This window comes from Myotis lucifugus, unplaced genomic scaffold, assembly GCF_000147115.1.
Source record: "Myotis lucifugus unplaced genomic scaffold, Myoluc2.0 scaffold_3, whole genome shotgun sequence".
NCBI classification, from domain to species: domain Eukaryota; kingdom Metazoa; phylum Chordata; class Mammalia; order Chiroptera; family Vespertilionidae; genus Myotis; species Myotis lucifugus.
In genome coordinates this window covers 27605657-27633565 of record NW_005871051.1, presented here as the reverse complement: position 1 = coordinate 27633565, position 27909 = coordinate 27605657, and the positions used below count along the sequence as shown (strand labels likewise).

The 27909-nt window shown below is 45.9% G+C and overlaps 1 protein-coding gene and 1 non-coding gene across 2 annotated transcripts in view; both read right to left on the bottom strand.

The window, feature by feature from the left end:
- The window catches only part of DIS3L2 (DIS3 like 3'-5' exoribonuclease 2), a 304622-nt gene that overhangs the window by 24601 nt on the left and 252112 nt on the right, over nt 1–27909 (bottom strand). Inside the window, 1 exon segment of the mRNA XM_014463733.2 lies at nt 12255–12334. Within this exon segment, the coding sequence (XP_014319219.1) occupies nt 12255–12334 (80 nt within the window).
- Nucleotides 22669–22775, bottom strand: LOC111828107. Its single transcript, XR_002831893.1, has one exon. It is a non-coding gene; the product is annotated as a U6 spliceosomal RNA (small nuclear RNA).

Below are 27909 nucleotides of genomic sequence, written 5' to 3'. Positions count from 1 at the left end.
AGATAAGGGTTGAATTTATATTAGTTCACACAAGGGGTGCAACCAGGGGGGTTGTTCCGGCCCTCCGGCCAGTTTAAGAACCCATTGTGGCCCTCGAGTCAAAAAGTTTGCCCTTTTCTGGAAGGCAGAGGGACATGTCCACTTGCCAGGAACTGTGGGCCTGTTCATCAACAGGGGAGTAGCCTGGATATCACCAGCCTCTTCTAGAACTCCTCAAAGTCTTGAAAAGGGGCAGGCCTCCTTGGGTTTCAAAACTGCCCAGCTTAGCCATCTGCTCAAAAAGCTGGCCTTAGGGGCTGAAGAGCAGGCTCTTCTTGCGGGCCCCCGCCCCCGCCCACTCCACCTGGGATACAAATCTGTGGATGGACAAACACCCAGAGAGGCAGAGTAAGAGGCATGAGTCATGCCAGGAAACTCTGAAAAAAAGGTATAGATGTGGCAGGTAGAGGTATAGAGAAACAAATATGCCAATTGTACCCATCCTCTCTCATGGGTCAAAGCATGTCAACACATGCTAAAAAGCAACTGGGGAAAAAAACACACACAACTGAAGGGCTCTAAGTCACACTGGCTTGCTGCAGCCCCAGGAGGCTCCCCAGAATGGTGAGAACTGCAGTCAGCGCAAAAAAGATGAGTAAAGAGAAAGGCCAACTTGTACAAAAGAAATTTAACTCAAGGAGGGAAAAACGTTGTTTCCTTAATACAACCCAGTGTTAAATCAACCAAGAAAACATTTACTCTCTTTAATAAGGTCTTTGAGAATTTCTAAAGTGTTAGTTTAGAGAGAACCTGGTGTCCTAGAATTTTCTGCCTTGCAGGGAAATCTCTTGGGTCATCCTTGGGTAGTTATTGGAGCTGCAAAAGGAGGGCTGTGAGAATAACAAGGACATCCTCATCTTGCCAGCTCAGGGTTGGTTTGAGTCTCTACTCTCCCTGTACTCTTCCTTCTTCTCTCCAAATCTCAGCAGAGAAAGAGTCTGTGTAACTGCACAGGATTCATAATCCTCAAACTGGGACAGCTGAGGCTATAAAGAGCTTAAAAATACACAGTTCTATGCCATGACCCAAGCAGCCTGACGGAGAGGAAAGCTCTCAGTCGCCACCTCCATCCTCTGACATTAGGCAAGAGCACACATGGCAGCAGAGATGAGGGAAGTCCTGTACCTGGCCTGGTGGGTGGCTCAGCCAGGTGGCTGAGGAGAGCTGCAGGTGCAGCCCTTCAAGGTTCCAGGGAGGTAGGAAGGTTTCCTTTCCTGGGAGACTCAACAGAAGCTAAAGTTTGCTTCCATGGCAACAGAAATCAGAGAAAGTGGGATGGGACAGATGACAGCGATTGATTTAAAGAGATGTGGAGGAGGGAAAAGGAAAAGATATTAAATATACCTATGAAGCAGTTTAACAACTTTTCTCTTAGAGATCTAAGACAAAAGTGATACTTTGATGACCTTGGGATTAGACATTCAATATTCTTCCAGGGAACTGGGAATAGTAAGAACAGTCTGAGCTTTGGATCCAACACATTTTTTTGAATTCCTGCTCACCTGTACCAGCCACGAGAACCTTCTGTAAAATGGAAAAGGCAAGATCTTCTCCACAAGGTTAAAATAAAGAGCCATGGTCTTGTGATAAACATCAGCTCCTTTTCTTTAAAATATAAAACTGATTCTATTAATCTAGCTCTTAGTATACAAACCATCACTGCCATGTCAAACTGAAAAATATTCCCAAATTGAAAGCTCATCTTGGGGACAAGTAAAATCAAGTATATACTAAAGAAAATTCCAGGGTAATTTTTCATAATCTAAAAGTAAGTGTGTGGAAAAAACCCTTCTCACTGAGATCAGAAACAAGACATGGATGCTTGCTGTCATCACTTCCATTAAATACTGCACAGTACAATATTGCCGGGAGCCGGTCCATCCTTGCTGTTTCAAGGGACCTGGCGTATATAGCATACTGTTCTTAATATGTTTGCTCCCCTTAGCGCTATGTGTTTTAACCAAGGTCACCTCTCCGAGAAAGGTTGTTTCCCCGGGTAGGGATTTTCCCCTGAAGTTAGGGAGGGGATAAAACCCCTTAACTAAGTGCCAGGCGGGTAGTTAATCACTTTAACTACAAACAATCACGCTTAAGCTACATAATCTTTACTCCCTGGAATGGAGATAAGAAACGCCCTAACCTTTGCAATAGAAATTGATAGGATTAAAATCAACTGGTATAAATACAGATGTAACAAGACACAGAACACAGAACCTAGAAACAGAAGCTAGCGAGAGAACCTGGCTGAAGAACCTAGAGACAGAACCTAGAGACAGGACTTGGCTGGAGATCCTATACAGAACCTAAACACAGAACCTAAAAACAGAAGCTAGCGAGAGAACCTGGCGAGAGAACCTAGAGACAGAACCTAAAAACAGAACCTAGAGACCGGACTTGGCTGGAGATCCTATACAGAACCTAGAGACAGAACCTACACAGAACATGGCAGGAGAACCTGGATAGATCCTGGCTAGAGATCCTGGCAAGAGAACCTGGCAAAAGAACCTAGAGACAGAACCTAGGGAGAGAACATGGCAAAAGATCCTGGACAGAACCTGGCTATAGAACTTGGCTGGAGAACCTAGACAGAACATGGCGGGAGAACCTGGGTAGAACCTGGCTGGAGAACCTGGCTACAGAACCTGGCCGGAGAACCTAGCGAGAGAACATGGCTACAGAATCTGGCGGGAGAACCTTGCTATGCTGATCAACTGAACGCTGCCTCCATGTCATTCCTTCTTCACCGACTCCGTCCATAGCTTTGGGGACTCCTGGACCTGCTGGGGTTGGACCCCAGCACAATATGGCAAGAAAAAGAAATAACATGGTGTGAGAATTGTAAAATAAAAGTAAAACTGTCACTACTTGCAGATGATATGCCTGGGTAGCCTATATAATAAAAGCCTAATATGCCAAGTGTCCGGTCATCCAGTCAGCTGTTCAACCAAAGTGTAATATGCTAATGATATATATGCTAAGGCTGCTCAACCACTTGCTATGATGTGCACTGACTACCAGGGGGCAGACTCTCCGACCGGTAGGCTAGCTTGCTGCTGGGGTCCGGCCGATCAGGACTGCGCAAGACGGGCTGAACATGCCCTGGAGCCCTCCTGCGATCCCTCCCTGGCCCCAATCATCCACTGGTGGGGTCCCTCGGCCTGGCCTGCGCCCTCTCGCAACCCGGAACCCCTCAGGGGATGTCAGAGAGCCAGTTTCGGCCCAATGGTGGAACAACTGGTCGCTATGATGCGCACTGACCACCAGGGGGCAGACACTCAATGCAGGAGCTGCCCCACAGTGGTCAGTGCGCTCCCACAGGGGGAGCACCGCTCAGCCAGAAGCCGGGCTCATGGCTGGCAAGCACAGTGGCGATGGCAGTCGGACATCCCCCGAGAGGTCCTGGACTGTGAGAGGGCGCAGGCCGGGCTGAGGGACCCCCTCCCCCGAATTTCGTGCACCGGGCCTCTAGAATAGAAAATAAAAAAGAATCTATAAACAAATTATTTAAATTAAAAAAATAAATTTAACAAGGTCACTGGATATAGGTCAATAAAAATAAACTATATTTCCATATATCAGCAATAAAGATAAAAGGAGATTTATAAATACAATTTAAAATAGTATCACAAATATCATATACCTAGGAGTAATCTAAGGAAAGATGAGGAAGACTTCTACATAGAAAATTATAAAGCATTATTGAGAAAAATTAAAGAGGATCTAAAGACTGAGATATACCATGGCTACTGAAAGAAAAAGGTCAGACACAAAAGAGAATATACTGAATGATTCCATTTACATAAAGCTCAAAGCCATGCAAAACTAATCTACATGTTTGGAGTTAAGATGATGGATTCCTTTGGGATGAGAGAGAGGGCATAAAGGAAGTTGTTGGGGTCTGAAATGTTCTATTTCTTGATTTGGGTAATAGTTAAGTGGGTGTGTTCATTCTAATACTCTTCTGAAGTAGATGCATAAGATTCTTGTACTTTCTTAATGTCATAATTTAAAAATACATTTTACAGAAGTGAGTTTATTGTAAAAATGTTTCCCAGTGCGCACTATGGAGGGAAAGAGTGGGGTGGACATTAACACACACTGAGACATGGATCAGGGCGTCTCTGCATGTACACTGGTGTGTCTGCATGGCCTCTGTCCAGCACAATCTCCCCCTGTGGCTTCCACATGTTCTCACTCTCATCAGTCCAGCCTTAGAAAGCAGCAGGAGCTGAGGAGCTATTGATTGCCACCAAGGGCTCAGCATCCTGACCTGCAGCATGGGAATCCTTTGCTGAGGCAATTTAGTGCTTTAAAATGTGACTTCAGGCTATGTCCCTCCCCCATTTCCCAGCAGCAGGAAAGGGTGTTGCTGCACACAATTCATTAAGAGCTTCTCCCTGCCCTGGCCACATTACATTTGTGGGAGACTGGGTTACTGTAACCCCAAGGTAATGTAAGCAACACAGGAGGCAGCCATACTGACCTAGGCCTTGCTGCCCTCCCTGCGGAGCCCATAGCAGTGCAGCACCACTCTGCGGAGCTGTCCCAGGTTCGCTCCATGTTTCATGGGGTGGAGGCAGTATCCCAGGGAGAAGCCTGCTGGCTCCATCTCCGGTTTACAGCTTGACCTTGGGTAGGGCACCTCTCAGGGAACTGGCTGCCCTCTCTATAAGATGGGAGTGTTCATATCCCCTTCTCTTCCTGTAGGAAAAACTGAGGTCAAATGAACACTACATTTTGTCATCCAAAATATCATTACTATCACTGTATGGAGTGAGGTGATGGGAGGAAACAAAGAGCCACCGCCCATTTCTCTGTGTGGGAAGGTGAAGCACATCCTTCACCAATCACCACCTTGATGTACAGCAACTTAACATGGTGATGCCCAGCAGAAAAGGCTGTGATGGAAACAGTGAACTCACACTCCAGCCAACTCCAGCATGCCCATCACAGCTGCAGGCTCGCTCCCATGAGGTCACCTCTGGCACCTCTCTCCAGCTGCACTGCTTCCAATTTCCCCCAAAGCCCTCCCCTGCCTGACTTCCAGCTCCCCTTTCTCCTAAGCAAGGGCTTCCCCAGGACAAGAAAGGCATTTTTCCTTCTAACTTGGTGGTTTCAGCGGGAGGTCTGGAGGCTCTCAGGTCACATCACTGCTTAGCCTGAGGAACTGGCCTCGGGTCCAAAGCATAGACACAAAGTGTCCTTTCCAAATACTGACAAGTGTTGGGGTTGGTCTGAAGTTGTCGGAGCTTATTTAGGTGAAGGAAGGAGACAAGAACCAAGTGGTGAAGGAAACAAATTAAACTCAGGGGTTTATCCGAGCCTTGCTCCCTCTCCTCAAGTTGACGGCCATGAAAAGGTGCCCCTTGGAGCTCCTGCCACGGGAGCATCAATTGCCTAACAGCCCAGCTGCAGTCCCTGTGACCCACCACTGCACTTGCATTGAGGCCACACATCCCATGGGATGCTCCTGGCCAGGGACCGAGCACTCTGGGGTAACTTTGGCTTGAGGACTTCCCATCAGCCTGGGGAACCTTTTTGAAAACCAGACAGCAACCTAAGACTCTTCCTACCATCCTCCTCCTCCCTGCTCCTCCCTAGGGGTCAGACTTGAAAGCTCTCTCCCTGCTTTCTTCTCTGCCCTTCTGTTCCTCACAGGCCTTCCTTCAATAAATCTGGTGCACATCTAATCCTGTCCTGGCACCTGCTCCTCGGAAGACCTGAGCTAACGCAAATGGTACTGGAGCGGATCCGAGAAAAACAGGCAGAAAGATGGAATCTGGAGACTGGCTCACTCACTACCTGGCGGGCAAAGGGGACACTCTTCTGAGCAGTATGTGGGACATGGAGAGTCCTTGGCACAGAGAAGTGGCACAACTGCTCAGAGATTCACCAGTGACGACCTGGGAAAGAGCCTTTGATCACTGTGTGACGACTGAAGCATCTGAAAGCCTGGGAGGCCCAGAACTGGGGAGCTGGCTGGTTATTGTAAGGTGTGCCGATGTTCAGCAGGGGACAGCGACAGTCTTAGCAAGTGGTCAAAGGCTAGGTGGGAGAGCCGGAGGGCCTCTGGCAACTTACAAAATGACAGCCCCCACTTCCCTTGGAAGGCTGGCAATGCCCCTGTACCTCTCCTCGGGAGCCTCCCACCTCCTTTCCCGGTTGACTGGCCCACAATGAGGGTTAAATGCCAGTATAATCCAGTGGGGGATGTGCTGGGCCTGACAAGGGAGGAAAGAGATTTTGTACCAATAGTGAGAAGAATTAGTTGCTAATTGAGGGGCTTGATAAGGGGGGCAGGAAATAAGACCAGATGAGCAACAATTCATTGATTTGGGGGTAATTTCTTGAGATGTGGGATTTAGCACCCTGGCAAAGACCCTAAGGCATGGGGCAGGCTACTGCCCGGGAGCCTGGAGAAAGTGACAGCTAAGGCTGAGCAAAGTGAAAAGGCATGAACTGCCCTGGCAAACAGCTGAGTAGGAATAGAGGCTGAGGGGAGGGGCTAAGCTGGAATAGATGTATTACTGAGCGCACAAGGCCCGCCAGAGAGAGAGGCCTGTGTTCTTTGGGAGGATCTGCAGGACACCCCCTTCACCAGGGTCATCAGAAATGTACCAGTGAGTCCGGCTGGTGTGACGCAGTGGTTGAGCATCGTCCCATGCACCAGGAGATCACGGTTAGATTCCTGGTTAGGGCACATGCCTGGGTTTTTAGCTCAATCCTGGTGGGAGGCATGCAGGAGGCAGCCAACCGATGTTTCTCTCTCATTATTGATGTTTCTATCTCCCTCTCCCTCTCCTCCCTTCCTCTCTCTGGGAAAAAAAAAGAAAAAAAAGAAAAGAAAAAGGAAATGCACCAGTGAGACGCCAGCATCACTAAGGAGTTTGGTGGTAGCATTCCTCTGCAGGCCAGAGAGGACCACAGAGAGGTAGTCACGGAGCTGGGCTCACTAACATCCATGGGGATGAAGGAGCTGAGATACTAGAGGTCAGAGGTCTGAACTACCAGTGATGGTTACTGCCAGGATTCTTTGACTGCATGTATCCAGGTTCCAGTGGATAAGAGGAAGAATCACCATGGAGAGATGGGCGCGGGGGGCAATAATCAACCCAGATCAGAGGAGGGGCAGAGAGAGAGATGTGTTGAACCCATGGGAACCTGCTGACACTCCTTTGCCCAACTGTGAACAGTCATATGTGTTAATCCTGAGAGGGATATGACAGCCAAGGGCGCAGAAATCTTGCAATGAAGGTCTGGGTTACACCCAACAGCTAAGCTGCCAAGACCTGCTAGATGCTAGCTGAGGGTGAGGACCAGTTGGGGCTCCGAGTTCGACTATGATAACGGAGGTGGTAGTTTGTCCCACTCACTTCTCCTTTTTAAGCTCCATTTGGGGAAGTGGCCCAGGGTGACTGAACATAGTAGGGGTCTCAAGGCAGGACTGTTCCCCCACATGGGATGTGAGATTCCTCCAACTAGCAACTCTGGCTGGAGGATGAGCCACAGGCCTGGCCAAAGCTTTTTTAGAGCCTGGTTACAGGCTGAGGCCCTGCCCACCAGCTCTCCTTTCCCCGCCCCTCTCTTTCACAGGGGCAGGCTGGTGCCACTGTCTGCAGCCTCCCACCATTCCTGTGTGCTCCCTTCATCCCCCATACGTCTCTTGTGCATTAATCCAGTCTGGGAGTCTACTTGTCCGTGCACCTGACCTGACCCAGCACAGCCTCCATGATGAGAACAAAACAACAGAAGGAGACTCTCAGTGTGACCCTGAGCTTTGTCCTCTGGGTCTGCCCTGCCTGCACGAAAAGTGTCCTCAGACTGAGGGGAGGCTGAGCAGGCCAGGCCCCCCAAAGCAGGCCAGCACACTGGGAATCCCTCAGGTCCAGAAAGGGCTGACTATGTGATCAGGGGCTGGAGGAAAGAATCGAGGTGGGTTTGCAAGGGCCCAGAGCCCTGCCTCAGCCCTGGCTGCTGCCAGAAAGGCCAGTGACCTGAGCTACGAGGTGCCCTCGGGCTGGGGAGAGGAGAGGACAGAGGTGAGAGCAGACTGCCCTGTGCTCTGGAAGGCTGCAGGGACACTGTCCTTCTGTGTGGGTTTAGGAAGGTGGAGGCACCTCAGCTAAGGACAATCAGTCCCACAGGAAGCTCTCTCTTTGATGCTTCTAGATGTGGGCTATTAGCTCTGATGACACAGGTTTCAAGGTGCCAAGATGAGTCAACTGGCGAGGCAAACAAAATATTTAGTTTCATTTGTTTAGCAAACTCACCGACCCAAGAAGAACGAGGTGGGGGAGCAGGCTGTGGGTGTCAGGGAGTCTCTGGACCAGGGCGAGGCACAGTGCACGGGCCACTCAGGCAGGTACAAGGGCAAGCACCACAGTTTCCACAGTCACATCGCACATCACATTGTTGCATTCTCCCTCAACCTTGAGATGTATCGTCACCTTCATGTTTCTAATAGGCTGCATCACAGAGTGGACAATGACCCACCACAGAGAGTGACTGGCCAGACTCAGGTTTACAATGACAAATCAAGAGCTCATTCCACCAGACCAGGCTGTCTACCCACCCAGAGGTCTGCAGGGATTAGAAATCCCAGAGTTTCCAGACAAGAAGCTTCTAGGGAAGGTCAGCTTAGCAGAGGCTAGAATCAGAGCTCCCTCGATCTCTAAGCTGTGGAGAGAAAGGCAGGTGACATGGGCTTTGGAATCTGCTAGAGCCAGGATAAAGTTCAGGCTCTGCTCTTGACCACAGTATGACCTTGGGCAGGTTAACCTCTCCGACTCTCAGTCGTAATATGTTTTTGGTTTGTAATCTGTAAAACTGTGATAGTAAGTCTGTCTTGAGTGGTTTTGAAACTAGAGATAACGGGGGAAGCCCATAGCCCAGTGCTGGTGAGCTGTGGGCAGTTGGGAGGCAGGAGCTCCTATCATTCTTCTTCTTCTTCTTTTTCTTCTTCTTTTTTTTTTTTTCAAATCCTCACCCGAGGATATTTTTCCATTGATTTTTAGGGAGAGCAGAAGGGAGAGGGAAAGACAGAGAAACATTAATGTGAGAGAAACACACTGACTGATTGCCTCCTGCATGTGCCTCGGTTGCAGGCTCCTGGCCCTGGTTTGGGGCATGCAGGAGGCAACCAACTGATGTGTCTCTCTCACATAGGTGTTTCTCTTTAACTCTCCCTCTCCCTTCCACTCTCTAAAAAATCAATGAAAAAAAATATCCTCGGATGAGGATAAAAAAGAAAAGAAAAGAAAAGAGTATCACAATAAAGCTAGTCTTAATCTTTTTTTTTTTTTTTTTAAAAAGTATTATTTGTCAGGTCCTGGGCTAGTTACTAGGAGTACTGAAATGAACAAAACACATAGTGGTTTTAATAATTAATTATTACAAACTAATACTGAGATATCAAGCTAATTTCTTTCACATGTAGACCCTCATCTCTCTGCTGCTGCCGCCTTCATGTCATTTGGTTCCTTAGGGAATATCCTCATTTCTGAAACATCACTATTACACCAATACTGGGATTCAGGCACTCCTGGGGAAATGACCCTGACCATGAACAGAGGAACACAAGGCAGAGCCTGGGGGAAAAGAGAAAATCATGGTCAAGCTCATGGGGTTCTCCGTGTTTCACTTCACAATTTCCAAGTGAGAAAAGGAGTTTGTCTTTGGATAGAGTGTATCGCACACAGCTGAGGGCTGTCAGAGGCGGGGGCACCAGCCTCCTCCCGAATCAAGAGATGAGGCTGCATCCAGCGCTCATGGACACAACCCTGCTGGCAGGGGAAAACAGAACAAAGTACATGAGGTGACTTCTCTGTTTGGGAAGGAGAGGCAATCAACACTTACTTTGGGCGTTCTATATGCTAAGTCAGTGATGATGTTTTTTAACATGTCTTCCTGCTCAATCCCATGACAATCATGCCAGGTAGGTATCTTTAGTCCCACTGATCTTAACAGATGAAGAAACCTGAGGCTCAGAGAGGTTAGGAAATTTGTCCACATTTTGAGAATGAACCCCAACGTTGTCTCTAAGACCGTGGTCAGCAAACTGCGGCTTGCGAGCCACATGTGGCTCTTTGGTCCCTTGAGTGTGGCTCTTCCTAAGCCTTAGGAGTACCCTAATTAAGTTAATAACAATGTACCTACCTATATAGTTTAAGCAGAAAAAAATTGGCTCTCAAAAGAAATTTCAATCGTTGTACTGCTGATATTTGGCTCTGTTGACGAATGAGTTTGCCGACCACTGCTCTAAGACAAGCAAGACAGAACCATAGGGAGAGGCCATTGAGGCCCTGGATCATATACTTTCCTATCCAGCTTCCTACACTAATGTTTTCTTTTACACGTCTTTGGGGGCCAAAGCATACTTATATTTAGAACCCCGAAATTCTCCTCCTAAACATCGCTTACTCTGATACATATGAATACTAGGAGCTAGGGGTTGGGCCAAGAAAGAGAGCTAGGCTATTTTCTTCTCTCAGCTTCAAAGACAACCTAAGCTGTTGTCACTGGACCACATGAATTTATAGGGAAGAGGGCCAATGCCCTTCTCCCACTGAACCAAAACCCTGCCAATCTTTGTTTCAGGGAGTGAAAAATCAGGCAGGAAATGGAGTCTGTAAACACTCCTGGGCATAAAGATCTGTTTCTGCTGCCACGATCTCCATGCATGGGGGCTGCCATCCACCGCCATCCAGCAAGCAGCAGGGAGTATGGGGTGGCACTGACAAGCAGGGTAACAGAATGGCATGCCAAGCAGCTTGAGGCTTATGTTTCTCCTATTCCTGAGTGATGCTTGCCCTTATCACCCAGAGACTTGCTCAATTGTCCCTGCTAGTCCCTGGACTCCAAAGAAGTCCAGTCCTACTTCTCTGCTGAATTAAGCACTACAAGAAGCTGAGATGGTAATTCCAACACCATGGCTTACATAGCCTGGAACAGTGCCGTCCAAGAGGAGGGAGGATGGTGTTAAAGGATGCGTGGCCAGCCTTTCCTAAACAATTAACTTGGTGGGAACCGAGGGTACACAACAGCTCACAATGACATCCTCCTAAACGTAAATTACAAAGGGTAATGATGCCTTGAAAGCAACCTGAGTGGAGATTTGATCATGAAGCACCCAGGAACCATCTCAACCCATATCAAAGCAAGAGCTCTGAGGAAGACATGGGTTTCCCTTTGGAAGGTAATGTACAATCCCACTGGAGTATGACTATTTGATTCCTTTCACTGCATAAAATTAATAGCTTAGATATTTAAACATTCAGACCAGGGCATGTTGTCCTCAAGTCCATATTGAGACTGTTCTTGTCACTGACTGGAGTTTCCAAGGTAGCAACTTGGGACAACAGGTTATCTATTCTCTCCCCAGAGTAAACATGATAATGTGACTCTGCCTCAAACAGCTGTGGCCAGTGACCGTGAGCAAGTGCCCTTGACCCAAGCTTCTGCAAATACAACAATAACAAAAGGAAACTCAAGTGCTCGCTTTGGCAGCATCTATGGTAAAAGAGAAGTCTTCAGGTTGTTATGAGGATTAAACTGGATAGCAAGTGTAATGTTCCAGTACTGTCCTAACCCCCAGCAGAGTTTCTCAATGGTGGCTGACGTCTTATTTACCATCATCATTGTCATCATCAAGGCATATTCCCTTTGCCTGCTCACCACCACTTTTACTGTCTCACAGACAGAAACACATAGTCACAGATCAGTCTGCCGGGAAGAAAGGCGGGGCTATGGAAGTATGCACCTCTTCTGATAAGGCCACCAGGTTAAATCTCTAGAAGTTCTCAGAAATCCCCCAACTACAAAATTCACGAGGTAGACAATTACAACAAAACCTGCAAACATAAGTGTAATCAGACAACGTCAACGAGAGCCGAAGTCACAGAGTGAACCAAATTAGCAGGCACATGGCTGGAGACAAAGCAGGGCGGGTCTGGAGAACAGCTGGAGCCTGGAAAGGAAGGTCTGCTTCGGGACACACAAGTCAAACATCACAGCTGCTCTTATACAAGCACTTCAAGTTCTCTGTTTACGGGCAAAAGGAGAAATATTTTCCTGCCACCTATTTTCTAGTATAGTCATGAAAAGTGTGATTGTCTCCCTGACAATCTCTTTGTAGGAGAAGCCCAGTATAAGAAAGCTCACAGGTGCTACCCCTGCAGGACACAGCAAGGTGACTCCCTTTCCACTGAGTGGCTTACTTGTTGCTGTCGCGGTACTCGTAGATGTGACATCCTTGAGGCAATCCAGTCTCATGGTCCAGAGTGAAAGCAAGCTTCAGCTGAATAAAGAGAGAAGAGAAAAACAAGTAAGATTTAGGCAGCATGCTCTATTCATTCTGATAGGTGAAATTTAAAAAAAAAAGAAAGCAAAATCAAACTCCCTTCAGCTGATGTATTGTGGAGAACCTGGGCCTGCCACTTCTGGGAACAGCCCATGCCTCACAGGGACACTGTTGTTACCAGGACTCTACTGTTCATTTGGCATGCAACCAATTATTTATTAAGCACCTACTTTGTGACACTGATCTGACTGACGGGGAAAGAACAGTGAACAGTGGCAGAAAGCGGCCTCATTCACGGATCTTATAGTCCAGTGCAGAAGATGGACATCAATCACATAAACTAATGACTATAGATATAAAAAACTTCAAATTAAAATAGGTCCTCTGAAGCAGGAAAAAACTCCCATGTTTCTATAAAAGTAAATAACTGGACCTAGACTAGGACTGAGGAAAGAAGGAGAGCGTTACCTGGACCATAGGGAGGAAGAATGGGGGGAGCAGATGGTTCTCCTTGGCACAGAGCACAGAGGCCAGGTGCAGGAGTTCCAGGACTTGAAGGATGGCTGGGAAGCCAGAACTCGCTTACAGGGGACACAATGCACAGTGATGCAGCAGAGGAAGGCCAGGGCAGAAAATGCAGGACCCTCTTGGCTACATTAGAAATTTTGGCCTTTACTTTAATAGCAAAGGAAGGACTATGACAGTGATGGCGAACCTATGACACGCGTGTCAGAGGTGACACGTGAACTCATTTTTTTGGTTGATTTTTCTTTGTTAAATGGCATTTGAATATATAAAATAAATATCAAAAATATAAATCTTTGTTTTACTATGGTTGCAAATATCAAAAAATTTCTATATGTGACACGGCACCAGAGTTAAGTTAGGGTTTTTCAAAATGCTGACACGCCGAGCTCAAAAGGTTCGCCATCACTGGACTATGACATGTTTTAAGGAAGGGATGGATATGATCAAAGTTATGTTTTACCAAGATCCCTCTGGCTACCATGTAGAGACCAGACTGCAGGGGAGAGAGCCAAGCAGGAGCCCTGTAGAAGGCTGCTGAGAAGAGCAGGTGAGCGGTGATGGGGGCTGGGCATAGAGGGCGGGCAGGCAAGATGGACAGAAATGAACAATTTGAGATCTATCTTTGAAGTGAACTTTTAGAAGTAGAATTGACAGGATATACTGATGGACTTGATGTTCGGTAGTAGTGAAGACGTTGATTTCAACAACCAGGCAGGTGGTTGTTCCATTGCTGAACTTGGATATGGATAGGGAGTCAAAAGTTTGATTTCGGACATGTTAACTTGGAGGCACTCATTAGCTCTCTCTGGTTAGGGACGATCAGGAATAAGAACTCTGGTAATGAAGTCTCCCTTTCTGGATCCCAGAGGGGCTGGGGTGGGTGGTGCTCAGGTGAGTGTAGAACTCCGTCTGTGTCGTTGAGGAGCCAGAGCTCCGGGAGGTTCTGTGTGTCCTCCTAGAGCCCAGGTGACTGTGGCAGCTTTAACATTTCCAAATGCAGAGCCAGTTACTAGGTTTACAAATTCACTGGGTTTTTAAATTGCTAGGGAAATTTTCACTAAAATCAACTGCACATTAGAAGGATATAATATTATAACTTTTTTTCTAACTGCAAGGCTGTTAACATAGCTAATGATCTGCATCATTAGATACTGGATGAGTTTTCTCTTCCTTAGAGGGAAACAAGCTGGTAGGAATGGTATGTCCTCTTACTGACCCACATGAAAATACAAAAACAGAAACAAGCCCATCACAAAGCCAGAAACTTCAAGTTAAAGGTGTGTTTTCCCTACAGAGCACTGCTGGTTCTTCCCAGACCTCCTTCAGTAAAACAGAAAATAATTATTTCAAAAATCTATTAAACCCTTTTCTCTTTATCTCCCCCTCTGCAGCTAAGGTCAGGTCTATAACCATCTGGTCTGCTTCAAAGACTGTACTGCTTAGAAATTTTTAAATTATTTGACTCAATGATTCAAGTTATGAATTTATGTCTTAGAAAAATTATTATAAATGTAGGAGGAAAAGTTTTTTTTTTTTTTTTCAAAACTGTTCACCTCAGTATTATTTGCTGGAAAGACTGTGAAAGACCAGCAACAGCAGAAAGGTTAAATAAACTTTACCAGAGTCACATGCAGAATAGTATGCAGCCGTTACACTGTTTATGAAGAATTTTTATTAACCTGGGAAAATATCTGGATTAGATGAAAACACACACACACACACACACAAAACAACAACAGATGCATACTTGATTATATACAAGAAGACTATGTAAATATCAAAGACTGCATAGAAGAAAGATGGGAAGGTACAATATCAAAATGGCAGTAGGCCTTGGCATGGCTCAGTTGGTTGGAGCATCGTCCTGTACACCAAGGTGTTCCAGTCACTGATTTACAGACACAGAGCCATGCCCCCTGCAGGCTGCTGTGCCCGTTGGCACATTTTGATCTGGTCCAACAGACCTTTAGTCATCCAATTTTACCCGAGTTTGTTATTTCTCCTTTTGCTTCAGTAAGAAAATTTTGCCTCACATCTACCCCCACTCAGTAACTGTGCCACTAGACGACAAGCAGTGGCTCAAATTCTCTCAATGGCCAGGTGCTCCCCTCTCACCAGTGCTTTTGAAGAGGCACACACAGTCCTTCACTCAACAGTAGTTACTGACTGTGTCCTATGAGCCAGGCTGCCATCTGTATCCTTGCGGCTCTAACTAGGGCCTGCAGGGACCCATCCGTGGAGAGCTGCAGCCTGGAAAGTCTTATGAGATGTCCTGAGGTCTGTCTTTCCCTTTCCAGAGGCAGCTGCCATGTCAAGCAGGAGAAGAGTCCGCCCCAATCAACCAGACCATTCTGACTGCACAGCATTCCTGGTACTGAGTGAGGAGGGAAGACAGTGAAGGAACCCAAGGGCAGTCACAGGCCACTCCTCCAGCAGAGGAAGGAGGCCTTTAGATGGGTCTAGTTGACAAAAGGTTTTCCTCTGGACAAAGGACAGGCCACCTCCCTTGGGCAGGAAATGGAAGAGTCTTCTACTTTCAGGGGTTCATGCTAGATCAGCAAGGAGGGCAGGTTCAGGACAGCGAGAGTATGAGACTCCTGCTGGGACCCCTTCTGACTAGCTCTTGTGCTATGACATGGGCCCCCAAGAGACTGGCCGTATGGGTGAGCTGAGGCTCTCGGGTGAGTGGCAGCGGTGAGGACCCTCGGGAGAGCAGAGGGCTGGTGGGATGAGGACAAGAGAGGCAACAGGGCCATCCTCCCAGCAGGTGGCAATAGATGAGCAACAAGGATGGCTGATTCAGGACTAAGTATTCCTCAGAATTCTCAGACATTGCTTGAGGAAGACCCTTCAGGGAAACCTAAGGGGAAGAACAAATGCCCTGGGCTAAGCAGGAGAGGGGTGCACAGAGTCACTGAATGTAACCATTAAAGGAAATGTGACCTTACTTTGGAGGCCAACCCAGTGAAGCCAACGGCCAGATCACATTCATGAGGCTAACCAGGAAAGGGTGGCTAGTCATGGCGTGCCCTGGGCTCATAAACAAGTCAGTCTTCAATCTGTTCAGGTCATAGTTGGCTTTCCCAAACAGCCACGTTCCTGAAGAACATTATACTCAGGCCACTTGGCACTAAACTCCATCAGCTAAGGAAGGTACCAGCTCAGAACTTGCGCTGCTTTTGAAAACACCTGGCCTGACCTTGGATGGGCAAAACATGCACTAAGAAGTCTAGGAGTTGCCTGTCTTGTCCACAACAGCTCCAAGATGAACTCTGGTGGACAACCAGTTCTCTCTCTGACCTTGGCCTGGATGGTACTTGCAGGCTGCTCCATCATTGAGCAGCGTGACCTTGGAGTCCAGCTCTGAGTTCCTCTGACAGGGGTACATTGAGAGAGGTAGCTGGTAAAAAAAAAGTGCTATTCTGTGGCCAAGCTTGCTCGAGTTCAAACCAACATGGGTTCTCTGGGAGGCCTGTGAGCTTGCTTCAATCTGCTAGCTATTAGGACCAAGGTTCAAACGCAGGTCAAGGACCAGCCTGGGAAGCCTCCAGCCGCTACATGGTTGACTCTTCCCCACACAGTCCACTAGTCTTGCAGAGTGTCCAACTCTCTCTCAAGCTGAAAGTGGCAAACCCCGTCCTAGTTCAAACATTTCAGGTATGCCATTTATGGCACTTAGAAAGAACAGAAAAGTAACTTCTACCTGAGCCTGGTTTTGTAATTGAAAAATCTTATTAGAAGGAAATCTTCACATTCTCTGAGGTGATCTTTAGTTTTTCTTCTTTAGTTTTCCTTGTTTGGTTTGGATTTCCTAAGCATTATTTCTTTTTTTCCATCTCCTCTTTGCTTTCTTTTATAAGACAAAGATGCTGTGGACTTGGCTTTTACTTGGTTCACAACGATTCTATGGCAATGTATTAAGTTTCTTTCTCCTAAGTCCACTGAAGTCTTTTTGGACTTGGAGAGAGCTTTTTAAGAAAGAACTTGCTCATTCAGCAGGATTTTCCTCCCCACCCCAGGCTCTGGTTCTGACCTGGAAAAAATAAGAGTGAGAAAGAGCAAGAGAATCCTGCAGTCCTGACGCTCAACTTCACAAACCACAAAAAAGAACCTTGCTCCAGTAACGTAATCATGGAGATTGCTGGCACCTTGGTCTTTCAAGAAAAATACATCCATCTGCTGGCACAGGGACCCATCAACTCAATCCTGTTCAGCATGGAGTTCCCGATTCATTAGTGTTGGAAAGTCTATAGTGGGGCTGGCCGCTCCCACTGGATGACGCCTCCCCGCGCACCGTCTGTAAACCCCACAGCTGTGTTTTCACTTAAGGCCACTTCTCCTGACTCCATTGCACCTTGTTCCAGAGGCTCGTTCTATTCTCATTACGGTTAAAAATGACAGGACAAGGATTCTTCAATGCTGAGGTTTTATTTGCTCAGAAGAAAAACCGCCTGTCTCCAGAGCTATAGTCAACCCATACGAAAGGCTGCTCTTCAGTTAGGAGCCTCAGAGGCCAAGCATGTAAGTTTATTCTGTTTGCTTCCGTCAACAAGCTAGTCCCAGGAGAGAAGCCTGGCTTCTCCTGCCCACCTCTCAGGCTGCCTCCTCTTCTGAGGGTCACTTCATCGCTCACCAGCAAGGCCAGGGTGGTAGGGCTCTGCTGACCACTGCCCCACATTACTTCTGCTTCTATTACTGAGAACAGCCCAGAAGAGCTCATTCCCCATCCCAGGGTCTTCTTTAGCAGAACAGCCTAGCTTTCCTGATGAGGCCTTACCTGGTTACTGAGCTACACTGTTGCCCCTACATTTCTGGCCGACATGACTACAAAGCATGGTGAGCAAGTCTGCATGTGTCACATATGAAGGCAGAGACTTGCAACTTATCTGCTTGCTCATCCTACCCACAGCTGAAGCATTTTTTATGATTTTCATGGCCAACGAGGGTGACTGTGCTGGGACATTGCCAGCTCAGAGCTCTGGGATCATTTCAGATCAACCACTGTTCAGGGACTGGAGTTGCCCAAAGCTGCTTCTACGGGGAAGTGCCAGTGCTAACTGTGGTGACGGCACCTGGCCCTTCCACGGAGGGGAGATGTCATCTGGGTCCCTTTGCATTTAGAAGATATCAGTTCTGCCAGCTAGCTATCTGCTTTCTAAAGCTTGAGGCCCTGCCCACACAGTGGAAAATCTCCCCACTGCAGACCTTGCAGAGCCTCCAGCATCAGAGTCTGCTCGCTGCTTCTACTCCACACCCAGCAGGGAGGAGGCAGCCTGGTGAGAGGCCACCAGCCACACAAGGAGATGCTCTAAGCTTCCCTTGGAGGCAAGTGAGGCTGCAGGCAAGTTATGTATGTGGACATGAGCTTGCTCAGAGCTCACTTGCCTTCCTTAAGTTTTTTGTTTGTTTGTTTGTTTTAATATACTTTTATTTATTTCAGTGAGTAAGGCAAAGGGAGAGATAGAAACATCAATGATGAGAGAATCCTCGATCCGCTGCCTCCTGCACACCCGCTACTGAGGATCAAGACTGCAACCCAGGCATGTACCCTGACCGGGAATTGATCTGTGATCTCCTAGTTCATAGGTCGATGCCCAACCACCAAGCAACACCAGCCAGGCCATGGAGCTGTTTTAATCATCCTTCAATTTTCACCAAAGTTTGTTTTAAGAAATAGCCTTATAAAACCTCCTTCTTCATTTGCCATAAATGTAAAAATCTGTCCACTATGACATTTAATGTCCCCAATATCAAGCCTTACATGAGAAAGTGCTTTGAGAGCTAGGAATGAGGCTTGTTATAAAAGTAACCTTATGAAAATTTCCCTCCCCCACAAAACAGGATCCTTCTGCCTCCTTTCCTGATTGTCTTTCTTTCTATTGCATTCATTTCATGGGTCATTTTCTTTGTTCTAAGTGTTCTCAAACCATTTTTGGAGATGGATGAGGATGTATATAAATAAAATAAGGTTCTTCAAAATATAAGCCAAAATTAAAACTGAGATCCAGGCAAACTTGAATACAATCTGATGAAACAATGAGCATGATGGTAGGCATTTCAGTTTATGGAAGAGAGAAAACAGGATGGTCTTGTACAATCCTCAGAGCCGTAATCAGGCTGGCTCTACTCTTGAAAAAACAGGAGAGAACAAAATGATCTTCCAGGGAATTGGCCTCAGTTTCTAGGGACTTGAGGATTCGGGAGTTATGTAACTCCAAGCTGGGAGCCAGCAGTGCTGGGCCTGTCTCTGTTCTCTCCCAGACTTCAGGGTGGTGGTGGGGTTCTGCTGGCCTTAGCCTTCCTACCTGTAACATGGAACTGAGTTCCTCTTTGGCCATTGTTAAGGTCTGTTTTATGGACAAATGTGAGATATTTTCTAGGTTTATTGGAAGAAAGCACTTGTGATATGCCCCTGCTAAGTCTGTGAGAACAGAAGCTCTGAGAATTCAGACGGACCAGTGCTCCCATCTTTGGATGTTTTAATGAGAAATAAGTGACAGTTGAGAATTTTACTACTTAATGCTGTCTGATGTGGCCAAGAGTAACTGACAAAGTTCGTGACATGATTCATGATAATTCTACTTCCTTCCTCCCAGACAAGGTCAAATGTCTGGACAATATATACCAGGACAATATTCTAAGGGCTTTTCTGGTCCTAGGGCAGCCAGTCTGCCCCTCTCCCCTGCTCCTGCAATCTGACTTCAGCTTATCAACCTGAGGCAGCGGGCTCAGCAGCACCTCCTGGCATAATAGCTGTCCACTGCCATCCAGGCACAAAATGCCTGTTGATCTGAATTGCTCAGAACAATCTGGAAGGGACACCTAGGAGGCCCATACCTGGAAGCCCATACCTCAGGTTCCTATTCTCATCCAAAATAATTTAAACAGCCCTTTTCTTTATAGAACAACCTATAAACCTAATAGATACCATTCTAATTATGGTAAAAACCAAAAAAATTATGGTATTGTGAAGTTTAAAGGAAGTAAAAAATAAGTTTACAGCTAAGTTGAGATGCATAACTAAAAAAATTTAAAGAGTTTAGTTGAGGGTGTTAGAAAATGCCAGGATCCAGTAAGAAGGAAAATGAACGGCATTTCTATTTGCCTTACTACCAGAAAAATTAGCTTTGGTAAATAGAGAATCATTGGATAATCAAACATAATTGAAAATCATTTAAGAAACTAGACATAATGTTAAATGTTAAAAAAAAAGTTTTTTAGTAACTTTAGGGGAACATTTTTATTAAGCAGAACTTGTTTTCCTTTCAACCTTTGTATAGTCTCTTTAGGGGTCTGGGCTGGACTCAGGGCCAGGCAGAGGTTCTTATGCTCTGCAGAGATTTGGGGACCCTCTGGTCTAACTTTCTGCCCATTAGACTTCCAAAATTCCCTTCCTATGAGTTCCTACTTTTGCTGTGACCCCCCTGCCTGGGACACTGGCCTACTGTATAAGGAAGGTATACACAATATCAATGCAGGGAGGCCACACAGATTAGAAGTAAAGGTGCGGCCTCTTTGGGCAGTATAATTTTGAATTCTGTCTTCACTTCCTATTAGCTGTCTACTAGTAAGCCCAGGCAAGTGACTGTACCTCAGTTTTCTCATCTGGAAAATGGGGATAATAGTACCTACTTCATAGGGTTGTTGTGAAAATTAAATGAGGAAAACCACATTAGAATAGTACCTGGCTATGGCAAACATTCTGTAAATGTTCCTGATGTAATAAGCCTGGGTTTATTTCTTAAAATGAGTTGAGATCACAATTTAGAAGATGACACACTGGCACACGCTGACTGGGACTCCACAGTTCCAAGTATGATCACCATGAAACCTGAGCTGGAGCAGTGCTTTGGAAGCCACTTCTCCATGTGCAGGAGCACTGTGGCACTCAGCAGGAGGACATGATGCTTCAAAGCATCACCTGTCTGCTTGGACAGCCCCACCGGCATTTACAGTGCTGTCGGCTGTGCTGATACGGGCTCCTATCACAGGGCAGCCCCACTGTATTTTCTGGTGACCAGGTCTCCTGCAGCAGCAGGTAGGGGGGCTGCTGTGCCCTACACGAGGCTCACTACTCAAAAGAGAAGCTTTGAAGAGCCTGCAAGGTTGGCAGATGCCTCAACATGGAGGCTGCCCAGTACCTCTGCACCGACACCAACTTGTCAGTAAATCTCTCCTTGGGAAAGGAAGAGGCCACAACGACCTGCTAGAGCAGCGGTTCTCAACCTGTGGGTCGCGACCCCTTTGGGGTCGAACGACCCTTTCACAGGGGTCGCCTAAGACCATCAGAAAACACACATATAATTACATATTGTTTTTGTGATTAATCACTATGCTTTCATTATGTTCAATTTGTAACAATGAAAATACATCCTGCATATCAGATATTTACATTACGATTCATAACAGTAGCAAAATTACAGTTATGAAGTAGCAACGAAAATAATGTTATGGTTGGGGGTCACCACAACATGAGGAACTGTATTAAAGGGTCACGGCATTAGGAAGGTTGAGAACCACTGTGCTAGAGCAAGGCAAGGGGCTGGCTCTGACAGTCTGATATAAAAACATTGCTTCTATCATGGTCTGATTCTTTTCATTTATCCTCAAGTTGGAACATGTATGTAGCTGTATATTAAACTATTACAGATTATAAGCTCCCAATTGGTTACTCTTGGTGATCCCCCACAAGCCTTTGTTAAATACAGTGGGACCTTGACTTACGAGTTTAATTCATTCCATGACGGAGCTCGTAACTCAAATTACTCATATGTCAAATCAAAAAGTGAACAAGTGAGACACGTGATACTGGGCTGATGTTGTGGCATTCACTGTGACGTTCGCTGCGCCAGCTAGCGGTGGGGTATCTGAAGCTGGCTCGTAACCCGAATTTTAGCTCGAAACTCAAAGCAAAAAATCGGACGAGAGACGGCTCTTATCTCGAAAAACTCATTAGTCGGGACACTCGTAAGTCAAGGCCCCACTGTAAAGGATTTCCACCGTAAAGGTGATGTAGGGCTCTGCAATAAGTAGTAGGAATAACAGGTTCCATACTCAACCAGACATGGTGCTGAGGACTTCATGTGTACAGGTACCACTACTTCTGTTTTAAAGATGAGGAACTGAGGCTCAGAGAGGGGAGGTAACTTGCCTACCCAAGATCAGGCAACACTTGCCAGACCCAGAAATGGAACCCAAATCCATGTAACACTTCCCATTGGGCAACACCTGCAATTTCTTATCCCACAAACAAGGGGCTCCAAAATTTACTTCTCTCATCTAGAATCCGATAGATGAAGGACAGCAAAGGGTGTTCAGCCTCCCTAGGCTCACCGGCAAAGGCACTATTGAAGAACAAGGTGGGGACTCTTTCTGTCCAGCGGGGAGGCTGGGCAGACCGACCTGCCCAGTTTCAGGTGGAGAAGCTGGACTGGAGGAAGTGAATGCTGGGTGGGCCTGCCTCCTTTAGTGTCCTGCCAGGTAAGCCCACTCAAGTGACAGCAAGTGAGAAAGAGAGAGATGGGTTGGTTCTACTTTTCCAGTTCAATGAACTACCCTCTGGTTGACATGCCTCTGTCACACAGGTAGTTAGTAATAAAACCAGAACCAGAGCCAAGGGCTTCACAGGGTATGCAAATGGCTAAGAGAAGAAATACCAGTCAGCTAGTAAAAATAATGGATGGCAGGAAGAAAAAAAAATTAAAGAAGCAATAACAACAAAAACTACAATTAATATAGGATCTATTATTATCCTACTGAAAAAATGGGTTGGGGTTCATAGAGCCAATTTCTTTTTCTTTTTTTAAAATATGGAGCGCTTCACGAATTTGTGCGTCATCCTTGCGCAGGGGCCATGCTAATCTTATCTGTATCATTCCAATTTTAGTATATGTGCTGCCGAAGAGAGCACCATAGAGCCAATTTCTATTACTGAAGTCATGGGCCCCTATCTATTGGTGCAATGTGTGTCTAGTCCAGGGGTGGGCAAACTTTTTGACTCGAGGGCCACAATGGGTTCTTAAACTGGACCAGAGGGCCGGAACAAAAGCATGGATGGAGTGTTTGTGTGAACTAATATAAATTCAAAGTAAACATCATTACATAAAAGGGTACAGTCTTTTTTTTTTTTTAGTTTTATTCATTTCAAACAGGCCGGATCCGGCCCGCGGGCCGCAGTTTGCCCACGGCTGGTCTAGTCCTATGTCATTTCATCTGTAAAATGAAAGCCTCAGAAGAGATGTTCCTTTGGTTCCATGTTACAATTCGGCAAGCAAGCCCTTGTTGAGCACAGTTCTGAATAAGGACTGTTTCTATCCTAGTTCTGCCACTTCTAGCGATGTGACTTTTGACAAGTTACTTAACCCTAGTCAGTTTCCTCATCTGTAAAAATGGGTATAAGGTTTAGGACTGAATAAGGTAACACATGAAAGCACTTGGCAAGAGGCAGGTGCTCCATACATTCTAGCTGTTTGTTATTATTAATAATAAGCCAAGGAAGTCTGCTGTGTCTCTTTATAGAAAACCAGGCTCTTAACAGTCACAGACGATTAAGGAAATGACCACTCCAGCCCTTCAATGACCCCAGGTTATTCTTTCCTTTGTTCCACCGTGGAAACAAGTGGGGACTTTTAAAAGGCCCTTCCAACAGGCATCTCCATGGGCACACCCTCATGAGAATAAGCAGCCACTCCCCATGCCAATGTCACCAGGGGGCCGAGAATTCTGAAAGTGGGAAAAAATGGCCCCGGCTCTCAGTTTAGCACCAATGCCTCCAGAGGACAGCCAGGGTTTGTGCGGAGGCCCCAGCAGCACACTGAGCACAGAGTGGGACAGTGCCAAAGAGAGGCAAGGGTCAGATGTGTGATTGAATTAGGTGCTGCATGGATACCCCACAAAGCTCAGCATCACTCAAAGGCTGCATGTGTGAAGGATGACAATGGCCCGCACTGCCCATGATGTCACCTTTACTATGACTTGCTACAGAAATCTGAAGAAATCTCCCCCCAAATCACATATGCAAAGACTCCATTACATAGTCGAGAGAGCACTTTGAGTAGCTGGGAACCCAGCACAAATGGCTGACTATATCTTAAGCAATATGCCCAAGGCCCATTGAAAACGGACAAAAATGGGTATTCAGGATCCTTCGTGATTTATTAAAAGTGGCATTGTCTGTGCCTTTGCATGGCACCAGCAGGGGTGGGATTGAGGGCACTCCTCCTGACAGTGGGGTCACCCCATGTGTCTCCTGTTCCCTTGGACTTTTCAACTCCCGTGGCCCACATTCACTCACTCACTCTTTCTCCTTTGAAGTTAATGAATACCGCCTCATCTATCACTGACATGTTGGGTTTCAAAAGGACTGGGAGTAAATTCACTCCTTTTATTTTATTTTTTTTTAACCAGTGAGAGGGCTCAGCTGGGAAGAGGGAAGGAGGGAAGGTGGAGGGCAGCAGCAGGACCGAGCTAATGGTGCTGCTTTCCTCAGCTCCATGCAGCCCCAAGTGCTCCTCTGGCGTCCTCGCTCGCAGTGGGGGGACAGAGATGTGCCACGTGCTGTTCCTCAGTCCCTGTGTGTGCTCACCACAGCCTCTTGCACTGGTCTTTATATTGTTTCTAGTCCTACTCACTGTACTTTGGAAGGTACGCATGTTCCTAGTGCTTCCAGAAATGCTCACTTAACTGGAACAGAAGAGAAACCTATGGCAGAGGTAGAGGCACACCAGACTTCCATGGCCACCTGCCTCGTGGGTTCTTTAAGCAAATGACCCCAATGTACCTCAAGCCCACAGGGTCCCCACCTCGTGCCTGCTCTTCCTCCCAGGGTGTGGGGAGACTCTCCTGGGTGACACCATAACCAGCCAGCTGCCCAGTCAGAGAAACCCAGGAGTATCCAAACGCCCCATCTCCACTTCCTGGATTCTGATTCCACTTCCTCAGTACCTCTCGTCTGGGCTTTCCTGTCAGCTGTATGATCTCAAGGCAGGGCTGTCCTGGATTACTGCTACAGCTACCCAACTCGCTTCCTTGATGTTCACCTTGACTCCTTCCAATTCTTTCTCTCTAGAGTTTCCAGAGAGAACTTTCGAAAACACAAGTCCATCCCATCACTCCCATATGTAAAATCCTTCAATGGTAGCAAGTTGAATTAAAAACACTTATATTTCAGTGCAAAGCAAACAAGATCCCTGGTTACTTACATCTCTAATGACATTTCCCAGCCACCCCATAAGCCCTTCCTATGACACAGCCACGCCAACAGCCTACACATTCCAGACATACCAAACCTCTGCTCTGTCCTGCCTGGAACATCCTTGGAAAAGCCATTCCCAACCTGCTCTCAACTGCTCTCTTTTACTAAGACAGGAATCTCCTCTGGCTCCTCGGATCCAGCAAGGATCACAATCAGGACCAGGCATTTCTGGGAGATGCGGTGGCTAATCTGTTGTGCAATGACCGACACAAGCCGACAATCAATGTTGTTTTCTGAGTGTTTTTGCTGCAGAGCCTTTTCCCATGGATGAAAGATGGCAGGCCTTTACTTTGCTTGGCTGAGGTTGGTCCTTTCACAGATTTCTATCAAACGTTAGCTGCACGTCCTTCCCAGGCAAGCAATCCTTGGCCTCGCATCCACATCAGGCTCTCTTCCCACCTCATCATACTCCAGCTGTTCTGAGGAAAACCCGATTTCAATGGCAGTCATAACTAGCAAGCTGCCTTGTTGACTATAATTTTTAAAAGCCTCTCGGTTATAAGATTAAAGTGTGATTGAGTGAGTCACCGACATGGGTGTTTGCATGTAATCGGCAAAGCCCTGTGCTTGGCACCACTCACTGTCCTGATTTTGTGCAGCAGTCAGAGGAATTATCTAGAAAGTTTAGAGGGTTTTCTCTTATCATCAGCACCTTCTTTGGGAAGATATAATCTTCACTTTCATGCCAAGTCTTAAGCCAGGAAAGCCTCATATGTATTTAAAAGCCACTCCTGGGGCAGCTTCTGACGCTGATACCTGCTCTTCAGATGGTTCCTGGGGGGCACCATGCCTGGAAAGGCTCCCAGGACAAACTCCATCCCAAACCTTCTCAGGTAGGTCTGTTACTGGAATTGTTTTCCAAAAGAAAGTTCTGGGCCCAAGAAAATAGTGTTTGAAAAGGAAGGGGAACCTAAATATAAATCCTAAAACTATAAAACTTCTGGAAGAAAACAGAGTAGAAAATCTTTGTGACCTTGGGTTAGTCTAAGCTTTCTTAAGCAAAAGCACAATAAAAAAATTTTTTTTATAAACTAAACTTCATCAAATTTTAAAATTTTACTCTTCAAAAGAGGATAAAAAGACAAGCCAGAGAGAGAGAGAGAATGAAGAACCAAGACAAAGACGAAAAGAAAATATTTGCAAATCACATATCTGAGAGGATTTGTAACCAAAATATAAAAAGAACTTTCAAAACTTACTAATGAGAAATGAAACAATCCAATTAAAAAATGGGCAAAGATCTGACAGACACTTCATCAAAAAAGATATGCAGACTGCAAATATGCACATGAAAAGATCAACATTTTTAGCCACTAGGGAAATGCAAATGAAAACCACAATGAAATAACACTACACCTGTTAGCATGGCTCAAAAACAAAATAAACACAAACAAACAAGAAACTGACAATACCAAGTGTTGGTGAGCATATAAAGAAACCAGAACTCTCTCACATTGCTGGTGAGTGGTAGAGCCACTTTGGAAAACAGTTTGGCAGTCTTTCATAAAGTTAAAGATACACTTAGCATATGACCCAGCAATTTCCCCTCTAGGTATTTACCCAAGTGAAACGAAAACTTAATGGTTACACAAAAGCTTGTAGGCAAATGTTTATAGCATCATTATTTATAATCACCGAAAACTGGAAACAACCCAAGTATCCTTCAGCTGGTAAATGGATAAACAAATTGGTACATCTGTACCATGGAATATTACTGTGCAGTAAAAGGGAACAAACACACACAACCACAAGGATGAACCTGCATGATGCTAAGTGAAAGAAGTTAGATTCCAAAGGCTGCCAACTGAACGAGTCTACTTGTGCATCATTCTGCAAAAGGGACCACACAGGCATAGAAACCAGACTAGCAGTCACCAGGGGCTGAAGCTAGAGGAGAGGGGCTGACTACTAAGGAGCATGCAAGAATTTTCTGGTACAACACAACTGTCTTATATTTTTATTGTGGCATGTGTAACCTGCAGACCAGTACACTAAAAAGAGTGAATTTTACTGTGTATAAACTATACCTTGCTAGGAAAAAAATGTAATTCTGGCTAAAAATGCGGCCAGTGGGGCTAATATTTGAGATGTAGGAGATGATGGTGTATAAAATCTGCCTTTTCATAGGGGACTGAAGAGTTGATTGAGCCCACAAACAAATGCAAGTCAAAACACTAATAAAACACTATTTCCAACCTATCATACTAACAAAGAATAAAAAACCCCACAAACTCTCAATTCGGTGAGAGGCAGTGACAATGTACTATTGTTCCCTGCTGGGGAAAGCCTAAAACAATCTAGCCTTTCTGGAAAATTATATAACAGTTTGTACCAAAAGCTCTTTAGGATACATAGAAAAATGTCATTGCTAGGTGATGGGTGACTGATCAATGGCTCTTCTGGCTTACTTATTAATTTCTAAGTTCTTATAAAGTAAACATGTATTAATTTTATGATGAAATAATGGAAGTTAATAAAAAAGAGAAACATATCACAGAAAAAAATCAATTCCCTTCAATCCAATAATTCTTAGAATGTACTCCTAAGGAGATAATCCAATTTTATGCATAAGAATATTAATTGCCATGTTATTTATAATATAAAAACTAAAATCGACCTATGACAACAATATTAGGGAAGAGTTATATAAAGCATGGCATATTTATACAAATGGAGTATCTTGCAGTTCCTCTTTGAGGAACTTGAAGTATGATGTGCAGAACTCCCTCTCCTTCCCTCCCTTGCTCACAAATCTTGCATGGTGTCCCCTGTGAATGAACCCAATACCAAC